This window comes from Hippocampus zosterae, chromosome 16 (genome assembly GCF_025434085.1).
Source record: "Hippocampus zosterae strain Florida chromosome 16, ASM2543408v3, whole genome shotgun sequence".
Lineage (NCBI taxonomy): Eukaryota > Metazoa > Chordata > Actinopteri > Syngnathiformes > Syngnathidae > Hippocampus > Hippocampus zosterae.
This window is the reverse complement of record NC_067466.1, coordinates 7,509,960-7,527,438: the sequence shown is the minus strand read 5'-3', so window position 1 is coordinate 7,527,438 and position 17,479 is coordinate 7,509,960. Positions and strand designations below refer to the sequence as shown.

Below are 17,479 nucleotides of genomic sequence, written 5' to 3'. Positions count from 1 at the left end.
GGAAAATGATTATAAGATTGAATGCGAGTCTCCGTGGGCACCAGCTTAGGGCATCTCGTCACTACCTCGCCGCTATTATCTTATTTGAAGTGCTCTCGCTCCTTCTTCATTGCGGCGCCTGCCTATCTGCTCTTTTCTTAATCCTCCGCCGAGTAGGTGTGCGAGAGCGAGAGTCAGAGGGAGAAGACCGATATTTGCTTAATCAAATCCCTTAAGGAAGCAACCGTCTTTGATCCACTTCTAAGCGCACCCTGGCTGTCCGTCACTTGCATTTTTTTCCCCTGTCGCCGCATGTGTTTGTATGTCGGACAAGATCGGGGGGCTGAAAGTATGAGGGAAACCGTGTAGACAATGGCTGGCATTTTCCCCTGTGCCCCGCTCTATTTCCAACTGCCTCGCTCTTTTCCGATTTTTCTCCGTTTCACTTTTGTTGTGAGCTGTTGAGGTCAGACTGGCACAGGCAGGCATTGTCGTAACCAGAGCCGCTGTGTATGAGCAAGAAAATACCCTTCTTTCTGAGCTCATCGTTGAAAAAACAAGAGTTAGTTGGGGAGTGACAAATGAGACACTGCAACAGTGGCACATTTGCTTGTACGCAAGGCCCTTAACACATTTGAGTTTCATATCTAGAATCCACCCACTTGTCATGTTTCATCTGCTTCACATTTCTGAAGAGACTACTACTCTGCTCTTCAGTGCTTCCTAAGATAGCTTCTACTTTTATAACCTGTATCAAGAAATCAACGGGTGTGTTGTTCCCTCGTAACACGCGTGCCCCTCTCCCCAAAGTAAATGTGTAATCCAGCCCCTTCCCTATTGTGACTCTAATTACCTCAATTCAGATGCTATTAAAACAGACGCTAACTGCTGAGCTGAGCAGAACTCTGCTATTAGCAAAAATAGCAAGCGTCAACAGCGGTTTTAAGTTTGCATCGTAGTTGCTCTATCTGTCTATCTGTCTATCTGTCTATCTGTCTATCTGTCTATCTGTCTATCTGTCTGCCTGTCTGCCTGTCTCCAGTGTGCCTAATTTCTTGCCGTTGTTTTCTCCATTTTATATATAATAATCCTTTTTTGGTTATAAACTGGAGTTACACTTGACATATGTTGGATGTATGCGCGTAAAATTTCAAAGATTAATTGAGTTAAATGAAACCGGCATTATCAGACTCGTCTTTCAAATTACCCCTTACTACACCTTTTAAAATAATTTAAAAAATAATCGAATACCCCTTATTTCGCTGACACGCAAGATACTGTAAGTGTGGATAGATTTTACTTTGCTTCTGAACTAAGGGCTTTTTTTTAAAATCCAGACTTTATATTTTTGCTGTCACGTATGTGTTCTTTATTGTACTTAAATGAAGCATCCGAGAAGCCTCATTCTTTTGTCTGTCTTCCTTCCAGCGAGCACCTATCTTGCGCCTTCACTTTCTTCTTGCACGGGGAGAGCAACGTATGTACCAGCGTGGAGATCAACCAGCACCAGCCCGTTTACCACCTGACCGAGGAGCATCTCACTCTGGCTCAACAGGCATCCAATCCCTTCCAAGGTGGGTAGAGCCGAGGGTTACAAAAAAAGAAAAACCCTGCTGTGTCAAGGTTGCAGACATTGTATTGACATAGTCAGCATCTGATAAACCGTGTTATTCTCCACTCTCATATTATTTGGTCCACAACTAGAATAGTGGAGGTTGAATTATCGAAAGTTATGACTGATCTGTTCTGCTTTTCTTTTCGAGGCAAAAAAAGTTGCCTTTGTAGAATTAGCGGCCTCATCATTTTGATCCATAAATCCATAATAAAAAAATTCATTTTGACAATTTACTGTGGTGTACTGTTTATTCCGAGTGTCATGACACTTCTGCAGGCGAGGTAATTGCTTCAATATAAATTCAAAGGACGTATGTCAGAAGTGAATGTCTGTTTAGTTCTCAAAGAAAATTAATTACTCATCAAAAGCCTGCCTCGAAAACGGTAATCTAATTTACGTGGCAGATCTAATCAGAACTATATTCCGGGGCTATTTTTGCACACAGGTACTCTTTCAGACACCGCTTAGCAGAACATATTTTAAGCCTCTCAGAAAAACACACGTGTTGCCCCGAGGACACACACAAAAAAAGAGTATTTGAAGAAAATAAAAAGATGATGTGCCTTCCGATCTGTGTCTAGTGGATATTTAATTAATTAATGTTTTGTATCCACACCTGCATCAAATTTGATGGAAGTGTGCTGTGTGCAGGGTGATGATGTATATGCCGTCCTCTACCACCTATCATTCATTCCAGATAAATTACAATCTTGTTTACCGGTAGTTGTACAACATCTGAGCCTATAACGGTATTCATATATCGTAAATCAATCAGCGGGGCAAAACACAATGCAATCTCAAAGTCGTCATCAGTGTGCATTTTCCCGCCCGCTCAAAAAATGCGAATGTAATGATCACATAAACTTGTACTCGTGTTATCCAGTGGAGGAAATGTTTTGCCTTACAAGCAAGACTGTCACTTCACACTCCATCTTTTATCAACATCAGACATGAGGCAAGACTCTTTAACCAAAAAAAGGTCTTCTGCCGCACCCCCGCTGTTCTTCACAAAAAAATTCTGCAGCAGAGAAGCATTTGAAAGGATCTTTCCATAAACTAAAACATGACCCTCGTGTTATACTGGACAGTTTAAAATCTGCAAAGAGAAGAAGGCTGCTGCCCTTTTTGAATAGATTGTTGTTTTTATTTTTTGTAGCAGTAGACGGCTCTCCATGTAAGAATAGTCCAATAGCTTCTCATCAGTTCGAAAATTGTGATCCAGACCTTCCATCTTTATGCTGCCACTCCAGCGTAATAACATGGTTCTACCTCTCTATCCACAGGTGTAATTCATATAAAGCCGGCCCCTCTAGACAGAAGGTTACAATAAACCATTTGCTGTGAGGTTGCTTGGCTTTTTCTATTTCAAGATATGGTCCAGAGACTAGGGACACTCGCTGTAATCACTTGCCGTAGCAAAACTGGCAGCCTTACTCACCCACAGGGACTCATACAGATCATACAGTTGTGCATTCACCAACCAGCAGATTGTTAATGACGTCATTTTATTGGTGTATAAATAAATGTCAGAATGTCTCATATAAACACATGCCTCCACCATGTCCACTGTGAGAAGTCATCGCTTCAATTAAATTACTCCATCTGCTTCTGTGATTGCTGCCTCGACAGTCTTTTACTGTTGCTATGTTGAAATGAAAGTCATCATTTTTGATTGGATGAACTGCAATCACCATGAAGCACTTAAGTAATATTGTGAGAAGCGCTTATATTTATGAGCTCAAAAGAAGCGGGGTTACTATAAAGTTATTTTTACGGTTGTTGAGACATATCTTTTGGATAGAGTTAAAAACAAGTGCCTGTAATAAGTGTTAAGAGATATCAGTCTTTTTTTGTGTGTGTGTGTGGGAATTCAACCTGAACATTTGTTTTGGATCCTGGTCCTATCTGGAATAATCTAGAGTAGGGGTCCCCAGTTTTTTGGAAATAGAAAGCGGATGTTCTAAAATAGCCAATTTGCTCATGTTGCCTTTATGCAGCTGTTAATAATTGATATTCATCTGTGTGATGACATTGCTCATGTTCATGATTTCTCACAATAATTATCACAATCATTTAACAGGAAACAGATAAACAATCAAAAGTCAACACTTTATTGCTGTGTTTACCACATTCAGGAAATCACAATGTCCCGTCACTGGTCAGCCATTTTTTTGAACAGTCCTCTCTCTCTCTCTCTCTCTCTCTCTCTCTCTCTCTCTCTCTCTCTCTCTCTCTCTCTCTCTCTCTCTCTCTCTCTCTCTCTCTCTCTCTCTCTCTCTCTCTCTCTCTCTCTGTCTCTCTCTGTCTCTCTCTGTCTCTCTCTGTCTCTCTCTCTCTCTCTCTCTCTCTCTCTCTCTCTCTCTCTCTCTCTCTCTCTCTCTCCCATCACAATGACAATACTTTTGAGACATTGTGCAGCCTTATTTTGAATGTGAAATAATGTCATCATGAAAGTAGTGAGCACAGTATATTATCTTTTTTCATCTCCAAGCACAACTCCCCCCCCCCCCCCCACACTTCTTTCAATTTGTCATTTGCAGTTAAAGATCCCTTCACAAAATACCATTTTAAAATTTGGCTGGTGCATTTGGGGTTTAACTGTATGTCTGTATAATACATATTCATATTTATAATACATACGTCCAGCTGTGTTTCACTGCTGCATTGCCTCTCCTACAAGCTTTCTAAGCATTGTGTCAGGGGAGAACTGACTCCCATCCATCCGTCTTCACTCTGTCCTCACCTCCTCCTCCCTCTTCACCCCCCCCCCCCCCCACCTCTGCCGAGCTCAGTTTACTCTTCGACAAAGCAGATCTCTCCAAGATGTGACCCCATAAAAGGGCGCAGAGTGAATGAAATGAACTCTCAGCCCATTACACTGATCTGAGAACATTTGACATGTCTTCGGGGAGTCAGAGATGCATTCGAAGTGCAGAAAAGGTTGCGGGGAGAGGGGAGGAGAAGGGGGGGTAGGATACATTGAGGGGACTATGATCAACCATATTCCTAATTGTGCTGGATTTCTTCTTGTTTCCATGAAGAGCCCCTGGGTCTGGTGGCTGTGGGTGGAGAAAACATGCTGTGAGATTTAAGTGCTTGGATTCAATTAAGGTTTAATATGATCAACCCTAGCTGCATTTCGTTGTTGTATAGTAACAGAAACCTGACCTTGTGTTTCTTCAATGTTACAGGTCATATCTGCTGACTTTGCTGTCAGCTGGCGTGAAACGCTGAGCAGTAGGGCATTCCATACAAGATGTTTTGTGCTTTACCTTCCAAAGTCTTGCTAGCTATGAATATCGGTTAATTAATAATCCAAGAGATGGAGTCCATGAACATCTTTCAAAGTAAAGTCCAGATTTATATTAATATCGCATCATATTGAAAGTAGGTCAATTCAGTTAAACCACTGACTTGACCTACTGCCAATATTTATTGGAGAACTTTAGTCACGTAAAACCTTTCTGAAATTCAATCTTTCATCCATTTTTGATGCTGCTTGTACTCACAGGTGCAATGAAGCCTAAATTTTGTCGAGAGGATGATTGCACAGGCGGGGATTTTCTTGTCTTGGGGGGCTTCTGTCTCTCCTCAGAGCTTGCCTGTCTCCCCCCCCTCCCCACACACACACACAAACACACACATCCTCTTGCTCCACTTCAACTCTGTTCTGAATGAACTAATTGACGAGCTGAGTTGTCATTTGCGAGGAGTTGTCGTGCTTGTGTGTGGTTTCCTGGCCACAGGACATACATTACCGTAATCACCAGAAAAGTAGGCCAAAATTAAAAAGAAAAAAGCAAATACATGCAATAAATTGGAGATAAATAAATTACAAGAATTGTAAAAAATAATGTCTTTTAGGTCTGAGTATTATTTATATCCCAACACAAGCTGCCAGTCACCGTTCTGACTCACCTTAGACCTGAATGTGATAGTTTTCATGTTCCCCAATAATTAAAGTGTCAGATATGGAATGGAAGCTCACACCCATGCATAAGGGTTTCTTTTAGAAGAAGCCCTGAAACCTCTGTGACAAAAGATTTGAAAGGACACATCCCTTCCGTATCCTAACTTTTTTCTCATTATCTACAGCCTGTTTTGGCATCCTTGAAGCTCTTCAACGGTCCAGTCACGGGATCAATACTTGAGGCTTCCAGGCCATCTTGTCTCCTCATGAAAAAGAGAGGGGCATTAACAAATGCTCACTCACACACCCACCCAGCAGGTCGAATCATTTGTATAACCCCTCATCACTTAAAACGTATGATAGATGCAGAGAGAGTGGATGCACATGTGCATGTCGACACACACAAAGCACACATAGACGCCCGCTCGCGCACACACGTTGATATTCATACGGTTTTCATGCATACATGTATGCATTATGCATGTTCGTTTATAGCGGTATCTCCATTTGCTGATGGATGAAGGTCTGTTCTATAAGCAGACTGATGGGCTCTTTGTGACTCCATATGTCTGTGCAGTGAAGTGTGTTTGTCGAGGAATGGCCCTTTTTATAAGCCTCTGTTTATGGCCTCTGAGAGGCTGCCGCTTGCCAATAATTGACGTCTGGATTGCTCTGTAAGTATTTGGCAACCCCTCTGGGACTGGCTGAGTCCAGCATTGCTATGGAAAGGTCACCATGCTCCTGAATAGGCCGGAGATGACAGAGTGATGAGGAAACCAAAGCATAAAGAACGGGGGAAGAAAAACATTATGAGGATATAAAGGATTAAATTATAAGAGCGGCGATGGGGCTGAAAATATTGAAAAAAGGAAAGCGGTTATTAAGTTCAGGATAAGCAAGGAAAAGGGCAAATAAGACATTTAGAAAAAGAAATGGGCAAAGTAGGGTAAAAGGATAAAATCATTTTGCATATCAATATGGATGGAAGTCAAGCTGTAAGCCAAAGCAACAAAGGGGTGAAATTTTCGATGAGTGTAGCGACTGTACATCGTTTTGGCAGATTGATGTTCGCGTGATGTGCTTACAGCCCGCTACTGGCTAACAGTCTCCTGTGTGTCATTCTGTCCTCCCTAATGGTCCCGTTCCAAAAGTCATCCTGAGTCCTTTTGGGCTGAATGGGACCCTGACTGGCCAATCGTTCAAGATGTCTGACCCGCCCACCCAGAAGCTGATTGAGGACTGGAACCAGTTTTATCCCATCAGTCCTGGTGCCAAGGATGGTGTGTTAGAGGACAAAATGGAAGATATGGACTGGGAAGATGATTCTCTGGCCTCCGTAGAGGTCCTTGTTGGTCAGTTTTTTAAAAATTTATTTTATCATGTTTTACACATTGCTATGTTGATGTTTTATTGAGTTGTATCGATATTTTACTGTAAATTATCTGTGCCTGTTTCTGTATAGGTGGTGTGCGAATGGTGTACCCAGCCTGCCTAGTTCTTGTGCCCCAGTCAGACATCCCTGTTGTAGCCCCCGTGGGGTCCTCCCAATGTACTACCGTCTATTCGGGTAGTCACCAAGTGCCTGCATCCCAGCGAGAGCCTGCCATGTCATTGGTGACCCTCACCCCTCCCACGTCGCCTGAGGAGGTGCACACAGGTAGTAGTCCAAAAAGAAAAGCATTTGCAACACAAGGGACTTCACTCTATTAATGGGATCTTGTCTTTCAATTAATCGTAATCATTCAATGAGTCAAGTGGTTTGTTTAGCGTTGGATCTTTCTCTCCGTAGTGGACTCTCACTCTGCCCAGAAGTGGTTGAAGATGGCCTCTTCATGTGACACGTTCAGTGTGGACAGATCAAGTCACCACGGAGGCAAAATTCCTCGACAGCTTGCCAGTCAGGTTGTGGAGCGTGTCTGGCAGGAGTGCAATATCAACCGAGCCCAGAACAAGTAAGATTTTAATTGCCTCTGTGGAGTCCTCTTCGGCTTTGGAAGTGTCTTGCGATGCCAGCAGTGGTGAACATTTTTTAATTTGATTTGTCTTTCGAAGCAAGCGGCCACTCCAAAGCTGATTTTATATTCATCGAATGGAAACGATGTATCGTGTTCAATAACGATTTTCAGCGACCCACAAGTTGAAATCACTACATGAATACTCTTATCGCCATTGTCGCTGTCCAAAACGCAACATTTAGCCATCACTTCTCAATACTAAACTCAGTCATTAGTTCTCAATGGGAGGTGCAGAGATGCTGCTGTCCTTATTTAAATGAGATAATCCCTGTCTGAAAGACATTCAACTTTTCAATCATCCTGGCAGCAAAGACCCGGAGATAGATTTCTGCTGATGACATGGGCTGAGCGCACAGGCTGGCACATTAAAGTAGTGTTCTGCTCTCTTGGACAATCGCCCTGCTAAGCAACAAGCAGCAGAATCTGATGAAAAATCAACTACTTTTAACATCTATCCTGATAGGCTGGCGGTAGAATAGCTTTCAACGATTACAACTAATGTGGACGAATTAAATAATTAAAAAAACACGCACACAAACAAATGAATGGCTTGAACATAAGCGTGATTCTCCACCTGCACAAACCCTGACGCTGTACCAATATTATTCAACTGCGATATATTGCAGTGTTTTCCCTTGGTCCTGTGAATTATTTACTATCAGTGAATCTGACACATTGGGAGCATCAAGGGTTCCGTTGCCCCTGTGCAAGCACAAAATGTCAGTCGATGTTAGCTATTAACGTGTCATCCAAAATACTATTGCTGCAAGCAGGTTTGTCAAGTCAATCTCAGCAGCAAACAGCATTTACCATTGTGGAATGCCAGAAATAATCAAATGAAATGATCAAATGTGGGTGATGAACATCTACAGTTTGAATATATCAATAAAGAGTATGTATATTCATAAACATGCTGTGGTCATTATTATAAGTGTTCATTTGCTTCCACCACAGGCGGAAATACTCCGCTGCAACCAACGGTACCTGCGAGGAGGACCGGACAGAGAGAGTGGGAATTTGGGATTTTGTGGAGCCATCTGAGCGGTCGTACTGCAGCTGTTCCCGGTAAATGGCTCTCTATGACCAACCAATCAGGGTTTTTTTTCCCCGTACAGTATGTAACCACCTGGTCTCAGCCATGATTTAGATCCTGTCAAACTAGTTATGTTTGTCAAAAAAGGACCATTTATATAGTCGTCAGATGAATTTGTGGTTTGAAATTCCAAGTGAGCAGGCTGCCGAAATGCTTAGCTCATCTTAGAGAAATGTGTTTAACGTGGGAAATCTTTCTTCCACCTTTTGAAAGCAGAGCTGGTTTGGACCGCCTCTGAGATCAGCATTAGTTTGGATAGCCCAGCATTTTAATCACATAGAATTTTGAAGCCCTGTTTATTTTCAATTTGAATGGCCATTAGCCTTTTCTTTATTCTATCATATACCTATATTTCTATTCCTTTGTTTTAGACGCAAGTAGTTAGTTTTCACAGTAATTGACACGCTTGTTTTTGACAGTTCTTGTTAACTGATTTTAGATGAATACACGTGGATGACATTTTACAGATTATAGTCATTTCTACTTGCCAGGAAATCAGATGTGTCAGTTATGTGTCGGATGACAGCTCCATTTGTGCACTTGAAAAAAACTTTCTTTCTGATATCCATTGACTGACAGGTGATTTGCTTCCATTGCAGAGTTCTCTGCTCACTTTTGGTTGGTGTCACCATTCCATCAAAGTCTCATCGTATATTCATGTTCATCCTCTTTCCTCCAGACATAAATCAGTGAAGCAGCGAACAGGCGGAAATGTGGGCCAAGCTCAGTCAGTGGGCCAGGCCTCGCAGACTCCTACTAAGCACAAAGCTGGAGGAGAGAAGCCAGACAAGAGTGACAAGCAGCAGAAAAGACCCCAGACACCTTTCCATCATCGAAACCTGACCAACGAAGACACCTCGATGGAGACTGAGGCAACGGCCGGCCAAAGACTTGTGATGAGGAGTCAGGATGGAGGAAGATACTCGAGTATTCGTTCGGCAGATGTGTCAGCCATCCAAAAACCACCTCAGCTCAACAGCGGGGTGGTCAGCACGGGAGGGGCGTCAGAACTTGCCAACTCCCCTCAACCACCGCCACTTAGCCCCCACCCATGCGAGCGCGGTGAAGATCCTGCGGAGGGTTTGAAGAACCCTTCCACCCCCAACAACCAACACTTTTACCAGCCTCCTCTGGAGCCATGCCAGGGCAGGGCAAAGGGTGGCAATGAGGAGCCTGTAGGCCCAGAGGGTCTGACCCAGCACTTCTCCTCACACCACCCTCAGTCTTCAGCCTCTGGTTATTCAGACCCTCCCGAACCCACCGTGTATACAGGCACAGGGGTCCAGCTAGAAGATGACAGCACTCATTTACCATGGAGGTTATTCAACCTATCCCGCAAGAAAGAAGCAGAGCTGCCCACACCACAACTACCGGGGGAAAAGTTTCGGGAAGATGGTTTAACCTCACAGGACAACCTTGTGTCTGTGACCGAGTAAGTACAAATCAATAATGGGTGCTTTCTGCCTCAGCCACTCAAGATGCGCACTTGAATGGTGTCTGTTTAATTGATAAACGTTTATCAATCTTTTGATGGGAGAAGCTCTCTGGATATTTTGAAATCATCTGACGTGTTGAGCAGAATAATTTTTCCTGCAGGAGTTGCGCCAACTTATGTTGTGCTTTCTGTTTTTCTACGACAGTGATACCTGGACTTCCATGTTATCCAAATTACAAGTTGTTTTTATTTTAGTGCTACTATTCGTCACTTGGTAGATTTTTTTTTTCTCCTTTGTGTTGCGAGCCGCAATTTTTTTAGACGCGTCACGGCTTGAGTATGATGGGGAAAAAAAGAGCCGCAGTTCCCAATACTTTCAGAATTTTTTTAAAGGAAAAAAATACAGTTATCTGTAAAACACAAATATGAAATGAGAACCCTCAAAGTGGCTACAAAAGGCCAAAACTCACACACATATCCTTTTAACCCATGCACCTTATGTCACTCACACGGACACACCCCTTAAAGGCGTATTCAGTAGACCCGCCCCTGAAATATGGACCGGACCAGCCCATGAATAGCAATATGATATATAATTAAATTGAGGTCTGGTCTTGGTCACAGAACGAATTAAACTCTCAAAAAGGAACCACTGGAGTTAAAACTATTTCAACAGCACATCTGCTAGTTATAGTCTAGTAATGCACTCCATTTTGCCTCAGTTGCTTTCGGACATGATTCATCAACGGATTCAACTTGAATTAAAAATTCTACAGAGTCGGGGGGGGGGGGAGATCTTCAATTAATTTTGGAATTGATTCTTCTGCAGCCACACACAATACAGTTGACCCTTCAGCCATTTGCAGTCTCCCATCTTATTCCTCATCTTCAGTATGTTCGGTGTAGCGCTTAGCCGCACACGGCATGTTAATCCCTTGCTATGTGCCCTTTTGACATCATACATCACCGATGTGCACCGCCAGCACTACTCAATGATTCCTGCTCACAAGCAGCAGGCGCCAAAGCTAGGAGAGAGCAAGAGTAATCGTCGGGTTAGATAAAAATGAACTGTTGATATAATAGAGTCAAAGCTATGGCTATAATATTGCTTGCTTTTGGGTAAGACATTTACGCTGAAGACGCTGTTTTAAGTGAAGGCGCACGGATGGAAAAGAGCAAGGGGTGTCTGTCGAGTTTGAGGAATAGCACTTAGGAGCAGCACCCTGAGGGGGTGGCCATAGTGGAAATTTTCTGCAATCCCGATGGACCAAAGGCTTGGATGGGCTATTCTGTTGAGCTATAACCCTTCCGGCTATGTCCCTGAATGATGGTTCATGTGTGGCCCAGACCACTGCATTCCATCACCTCACATCAGAATAGGACATGCATGACGAGAGGACATATGTGTGTGTGGGGGGACGGGGGGGGGGGGGGGGATACAATTAAGGAGTGGTTTGGAGGGGACCCTGACAGCAGCGTAATCTATGATGCACCACCCGTTAAATATTCACACATGAGAAGAACAATTAGGGCGCGGTCACATTGGAGATTCTGATGAGCCATCTCACAGTGACAAGTGATCAATGTGTCTGTGTATGAACAGTCCGTCGTGGTAATCGTCGCCATGTTCTCGTTAATCTGTTTGAAATGTCTGACAACACCAGGCATCCAGTGTTGCTCCAAGACAGCTGTCAGAGTTGTTTGCTGTCGCTGCCTTTGCGCTTAATGTTGATAAACACAAAGCAGTGCTGACAAGGATTATCAGGCAGCGGCGCAGCACTTTAGCAAATATTGAAATGTATTTTTATTTACTCGCTAATCAAATTCAATCTTTATTGGTGTACAGTTGAAAATAAAGCTTTCAAAATTGACATGAGTAATAAATATTCATTATCTGATGCCTTGGATTTCTCTCATCCGGCTTTACGCTTCAGTCCTCATGTGCCAGCATTTTTCTCTTCCCCCCCAGGGTGATGTCCACATCTAAATTCCCGCTGAAGGTCTCTGATGAACGCATTCAGATGTATCGCGCCAGGAAAAGCCAGTACCTGGTTGCTGCCATCACAGACGGAGATCACGAGCCTGAGGTGGACCCCTATGCCTTTGAGGAAGGAGACGTGAAATTCACATTTTCCAACAAAAAGGATAAGGCAGGCGGGGAGCGTGAGCCAGGCAAGAAACATAAGGTAAGGCTTCAGGGCTCGCTGGAACTAATGGATGTATTTGTCCTCTTTGTTAAAATGTCCTGAACCTTTTTTCTCATCTTCTGTTGCTGTGGGAAAATACATCAGAAAAAAAAACGTTTAAAATGTAAAGCTACCTCAAATGTATTTACTTTTCTTAACATGCTTTCTATGCTTGTGCCATTGGCTAATTGGTTTCCATATTCACTCTGAACCACGATTGCAATTTATCATATGGACTAGTTGTGTCTTCTTGAACAGAAAAGCATTACTTTACAGTATTTGAATCGATCAGACCAGTTTATCTTATTACACAATAGACTCTCCATTATTTTTATTCTTTGCCGAGCTTTTGTGAAAGGTCAGAAGAGAAACCACTTCACCCGTCCTCACTTTGGCAGGGGTGGACAAGAGGGCAGAGGGATCATTGATGCGAGGTAGAAAAATACCATCATCGTCTCAAGCAATACTGCCCTAAAAATAACTGCTTTCCTCATCCGCTTTCACTGCCCGATGTCTATTGTAACAGGAAGCTGTCCAAAAAATCCCCATTGTAAGTTCGCCCAGAGGAACATCAATTGGTTGGCCTGTCCAGTTTTCTTTACGTTTGTTTTTCTTATTTGATCTGGCCTCCTTCCCCTTTTAAACATACAGTCCTCCTCAGTGCTGCCCCTGCCAGACAAAGGCCACCTGTTATTGAGCGGTCGAGTCTATCTGCGCGTCTGCTGCAGGCTTTACAGACAGTAATCTGAACACTGCACAGAATCTGACTTGGTGAACTATTATACCTCAAATGTGTTCTTCTGTCAAATAGAGCCCACCCAAATTAAGTTCATAGGCACCTTGAAATTGAGGTTCTCCAAATAACTCAAATGTACCTTGTCGGTGTGTTTGCTGATATTTATATCAATATCGTAATTATTCCCAAGCAGACGACTAAGAACCTACTTACTGACTGGCTCAAGACATCCATAGTAGAAAAAATACAACAGGATAAAACTGGTCGGAAGTCACAAGACACATTGCAGTATTTGCCGGAATATTAATCACACTGTATTATTGGTGTAATATCAATGAATGGGTTTTGATTTGAAACTTGATAGATTGAGCACTACTATGCTAAGTTTAGACCAGACATGAATTATTGTGTAGCGCTGCGTGTCTCGCTTACTTATGTTGGTCGTGCAACTACACGGGGGAGAACAGGAGGGGGATCCTCAAACAGATGCGGGGTGCAGGGGGGGAGGGGGAGTTTGAACATTCATAATTAATCCGGTGACTGGTGGTTGTGTTATTACTTTGGCTAATGTTAAATCCTATCTTGATTGACAGTTTAACAGCTGTGAGCAAGTGAGTGCACCCACCAGATCCGTCAGCTTCCTCGCTCACCATTATCTAACCTTTTTTTGCTCGGTCCTGACCGCTATTGGAAGTTGGCTGTGTCTTTTACCTCACGATTCAACATTGTAACATCTGGAACACGCGGCCGGAAACACACAGCTCCCGTTCGGATTTAGCGCAGCTGGATAGTAGAACTGTATTGCCCTTGATGCTGGGAAAAGGATGCAAGAAGTAGTTCTATTCCGGTATGACCAAAACATGGACACCTGCCGATGGTTCGATGCGGATGAGAATGAGAACATGATTGTATTAAGAATCCATTTGCATTCAAGATCACATACTGAAAAGCCGACATCCATCCATATAGTACGGATTAGCGGATTACAAGGTGCACTATCACGTTTTGAGAAAAATAATAGAATTTAAGTGTGCCTTATGGTCCAACAAATATGGTATATATAATGGACTCGCATCTGTGAATGTCTTTATTGCGTGTCAGTTTCTTTCTTGGAAAGAGTCATTGAGTGTCCATTCTCCTTGTTTTTTTTTTTGTTCATTGCATCTGCATTGGTACGTACAAAGGCATAATAGAGCCAAAATATCTTCCTTCATGAGAAAAAAGATGTGATATAAGAGGTAAAAGTCACATTTTTTATTGGTTAAAAAAAGCTCTTATGAGAATAATCATATTGTTTCAAGAGAGAAGCTGTAATTTTTACTAGAGTAAAGTCATCATTTTGACGAGTTCCCACACGACTCGTAAAAGCAACAGTCTGAGACAAGTACCAGCTGTCTCTCTGTAGATATCTGTCAAATATTAACTGCTGTTTCTGTTGAGGTGCCAAAACATCACTAACTTTATTTGTGAAGCTCACATACTAAAGTGCATCGTGACAACAATCCTCATCTTAATGCATACTATATATACAGTATTTATATTATTTTGAGTGAGATGTGATATTATGACTTTTTGATGTAAAATATATGGTTTTTTTTCTGAGGGAGCACATTTGGAATCCACCCACAATCATACATCAACGTCATGACACATGTGCGGTCACGTGTGAGATGTCAGATTAACATGGCTGAGCAACAGACAGAGGATGTAGGACGTTGACTGGGGGAGAGCTTTGTTAGACGTCTCTGGGTTGAGAATAAAATGAAGCTATACAACGGTTAAAAAAAAAAAAGTTGATGGGATTCATGTAAGCATCTCGGACTTGCATTACGTTGAAAAGCTACATTCCCCACATGAGCTTCCTCAGGGTGCAAGGTTAAGCAAATAGTGAAGAGCCTTGTGGCCCTGGTTGTACACTATTGTGGACCAGGTTCTTAGAGGGAGACCGATTAAACCCTGTTATGCTGAGAAAAGCCTCGGAGCAGAATGAAATCAATAGCTAGGACATAACATTCCTGTTCCTGCAATAAGAACTGTTCGGAGTACGTACACATACACACACTGCCTGCGTGTTATAAAGAAAGGCAAGCCCTCCGAGATATTGATTTCTGGGTGGGAGCCCAAGAGCCCATTCCTTGGATCTTGATTTCCCTCTGATCCGCACTGGAAATCCCATTTGCCACAGTTGGGTATAGCCCCCCGCCCCGTAGCCCCCATGAACTGTTTCTGCAACTCTCTTATATTTTCAATCTTGCTACTATAGCATCTATTGTTGGTTTAATTTTATTACAAACCAAGTGGTACTTTAAATGCATTTTGCTATCCCCCTGATGGCACGCTTTGTGTTTTTCGTATAATGGCCAAGGATTTTTTAGTAATATCATTTCATTTACAACAAGCTCAAGAAGGCCCTTTTAGATGTGACAGTGGTTTCATATTACTTTACAATAACAAATGTACGGTCAGTAACTACAAGCGGTGTGTCATGTTTACGGTTTAATCTGAGACTTCACACTGTATTTTACTTCCTCCCGCTATCCTTTTCTGTTTACACTTTCTAACAGGGTGACGATGGAGGATCGGGTATATCAGATGGTAAGGCTGATTTCTTTTTCCCTTTGTATCCTTCTTGTTTATTTGCATGACTTGGCTGCTGTTACACGGACACATAATCGCCCGGGCGACCTCAAAGTCTTTAAATAACATTGCATCCTGCTTTCTATTCACATCTGAGGAATGCAACTTGTATCGGTGTCGTTTCAGTACATTCCCAGTTGTCCATATGAATGTTAGTCATTCACAAATTCAAATTGTTTGTGTATTTTTTTCAATAAAAGTCTCAGCTGTAAACCATGGCAAATAATCTCATTACACAATGTTTGTTTTCTTGTTTGCATTTTGAACATTTTTTTTTAACCTAACTCTCGAATGTTTGCCTGCAGATCCTCAGCGAGCAGGCGCTAACAATCGCATAGCCTCCACAAGCCTGATCCATGAGACCGACCTGGTGGTTTCCATCAACGACCTTGACAACCTCTTCAACTCGGATGAAGACGAACTGGGGGTTTGTGAGACATTCTCCTTATTTGTAACTCTCTTGTTTTTGTGGAAGCCACGGGAAAGTGTTTTGTCTCTGGTACTGTGGTTCTAAAACAATTTTTTTCTCTTTGTCCACAGCCTGGTTCCAGACGGCCTGTAAATGGAACAGATGAAAAATTTGGCAGCAAGGAATCAAAGCCATCCACTTTGGACCCGGTATCCTGCATTAGTAAGTATCTCTTCTCAGATGTGAATTGAGTGATGCTTCAGCCACATGCCTCAGTTTTTCAATTAATGTTAATTGGAATGACAAAATCATCAGACAGTACTTTGTGGATTAAAATGATACCCCTCGAAATATGATTACTACTCACCATTGACGTTGCCACCTAGTGGTTGTAGTAGTGACGCTGCAGTTGTACTTTGAGGTTTTTTATGCGTTTTCTTCAGTTTGAGTTTAGGGAAAAAAGTCAGAACTTTAAGGAGTCATGTTATCCATCCATCTATTTTCTGATCCGCTTTATCCTCACATGGGTCTTGCGGGGTGCTGGAGCCTATCCCAGCTGTCTTTGGGCAGTAGGCAGGGGACACCCTGAACCGGTTGCTAGCCAATCGAGATGAACAACCATCCACGCTCACACTCACACCTAGGGACAATTTAGAGTGTTCAATCAGCCTGCTATGCAAGTTTTCAGAATGTGAGAGGAAAGCGGAGTATCCGAATAAAAACCACGCAGGCCCGCGGAGAACATGCAAACTCCACAGAGGGAGGCTGGAGATGGAATTGAACCCGGTACCTCTGCACTGTGAGGTCGACGCGCTAACCACTGGAATAGTGGGTCGCCTGAGTTATTTTATTCTCATTATTCTTATATTTTTTTATATAGGTTTTCTGCCCCAAAGCCTCTTTGTGCATTTACGTTCTATACATGTTCTGCAACAATGGAGAAATATATACTCGCTTCCCCCGCCTACTGCCCGAAGACAGCTGGGATAGGCTCCAACACCCCCCGCGACCCTAGTGAGGATCAAGCGGCTCGGAAGATGAATGAATGAATGAATGAATGAATACTCGCTTCCAAAGCTTAGATATCAGAATGCATCATTTCTTGAAACGTACAGCCCTGATGATAAACTTCTCACTCATCAATTTGGCAGATTTTTTTTCTCACGGTGTGTCTGAGAAGTTTTTGTGTAATTGACCAACCAGTTCAAGTGGTTGCGAGGAATGTGGAAATGGTGTTGTGCACTTTTTTTTTCTTCCTTTGAAGTGACACATTCTTCGCTAGACGATCGCTAGTTGTCATTTGTGTATGGGAGAAACTACCATGATATCTGATAGCTTGTGAACTTTTGACTTTTAGTCTTGAATAATGTGAGTGCGTCTCAGCCTTGCGACAAATGACTCCCATTGCAGAAGTGGGCTAGCCACAATGAAGAGTTGTTATGGAATGTCTTGGCCAGTACGAAG

The 17,479-nt window shown here is 42.7% G+C and overlaps 1 protein-coding gene across 1 annotated transcript in view; it reads left to right on the top strand.

Annotated features, from left to right (window-relative positions):
• The window catches only part of med13a (mediator complex subunit 13a), a 76,846-nt gene that overhangs the window by 42,857 nt on the left and 16,510 nt on the right, over positions 1-17,479 (top strand). Inside the window, exons 5-14 of the mRNA XM_052047719.1 lie at positions 1,408-1,553; positions 6,656-6,856; positions 6,967-7,161; positions 7,294-7,456; positions 8,474-8,584; positions 9,292-10,044; positions 12,017-12,233; positions 15,534-15,564; positions 15,912-16,033; positions 16,147-16,237. Of these exons, the coding sequence (XP_051903679.1) occupies positions 1,408-1,553; positions 6,656-6,856; positions 6,967-7,161; positions 7,294-7,456; positions 8,474-8,584; positions 9,292-10,044; positions 12,017-12,233; positions 15,534-15,564; positions 15,912-16,033; positions 16,147-16,237 (2,030 nt within the window). The remainder of the gene's footprint in view (positions 1-1,407; positions 1,554-6,655; positions 6,857-6,966; positions 7,162-7,293; positions 7,457-8,473; positions 8,585-9,291; positions 10,045-12,016; positions 12,234-15,533; positions 15,565-15,911; positions 16,034-16,146; positions 16,238-17,479) is intronic.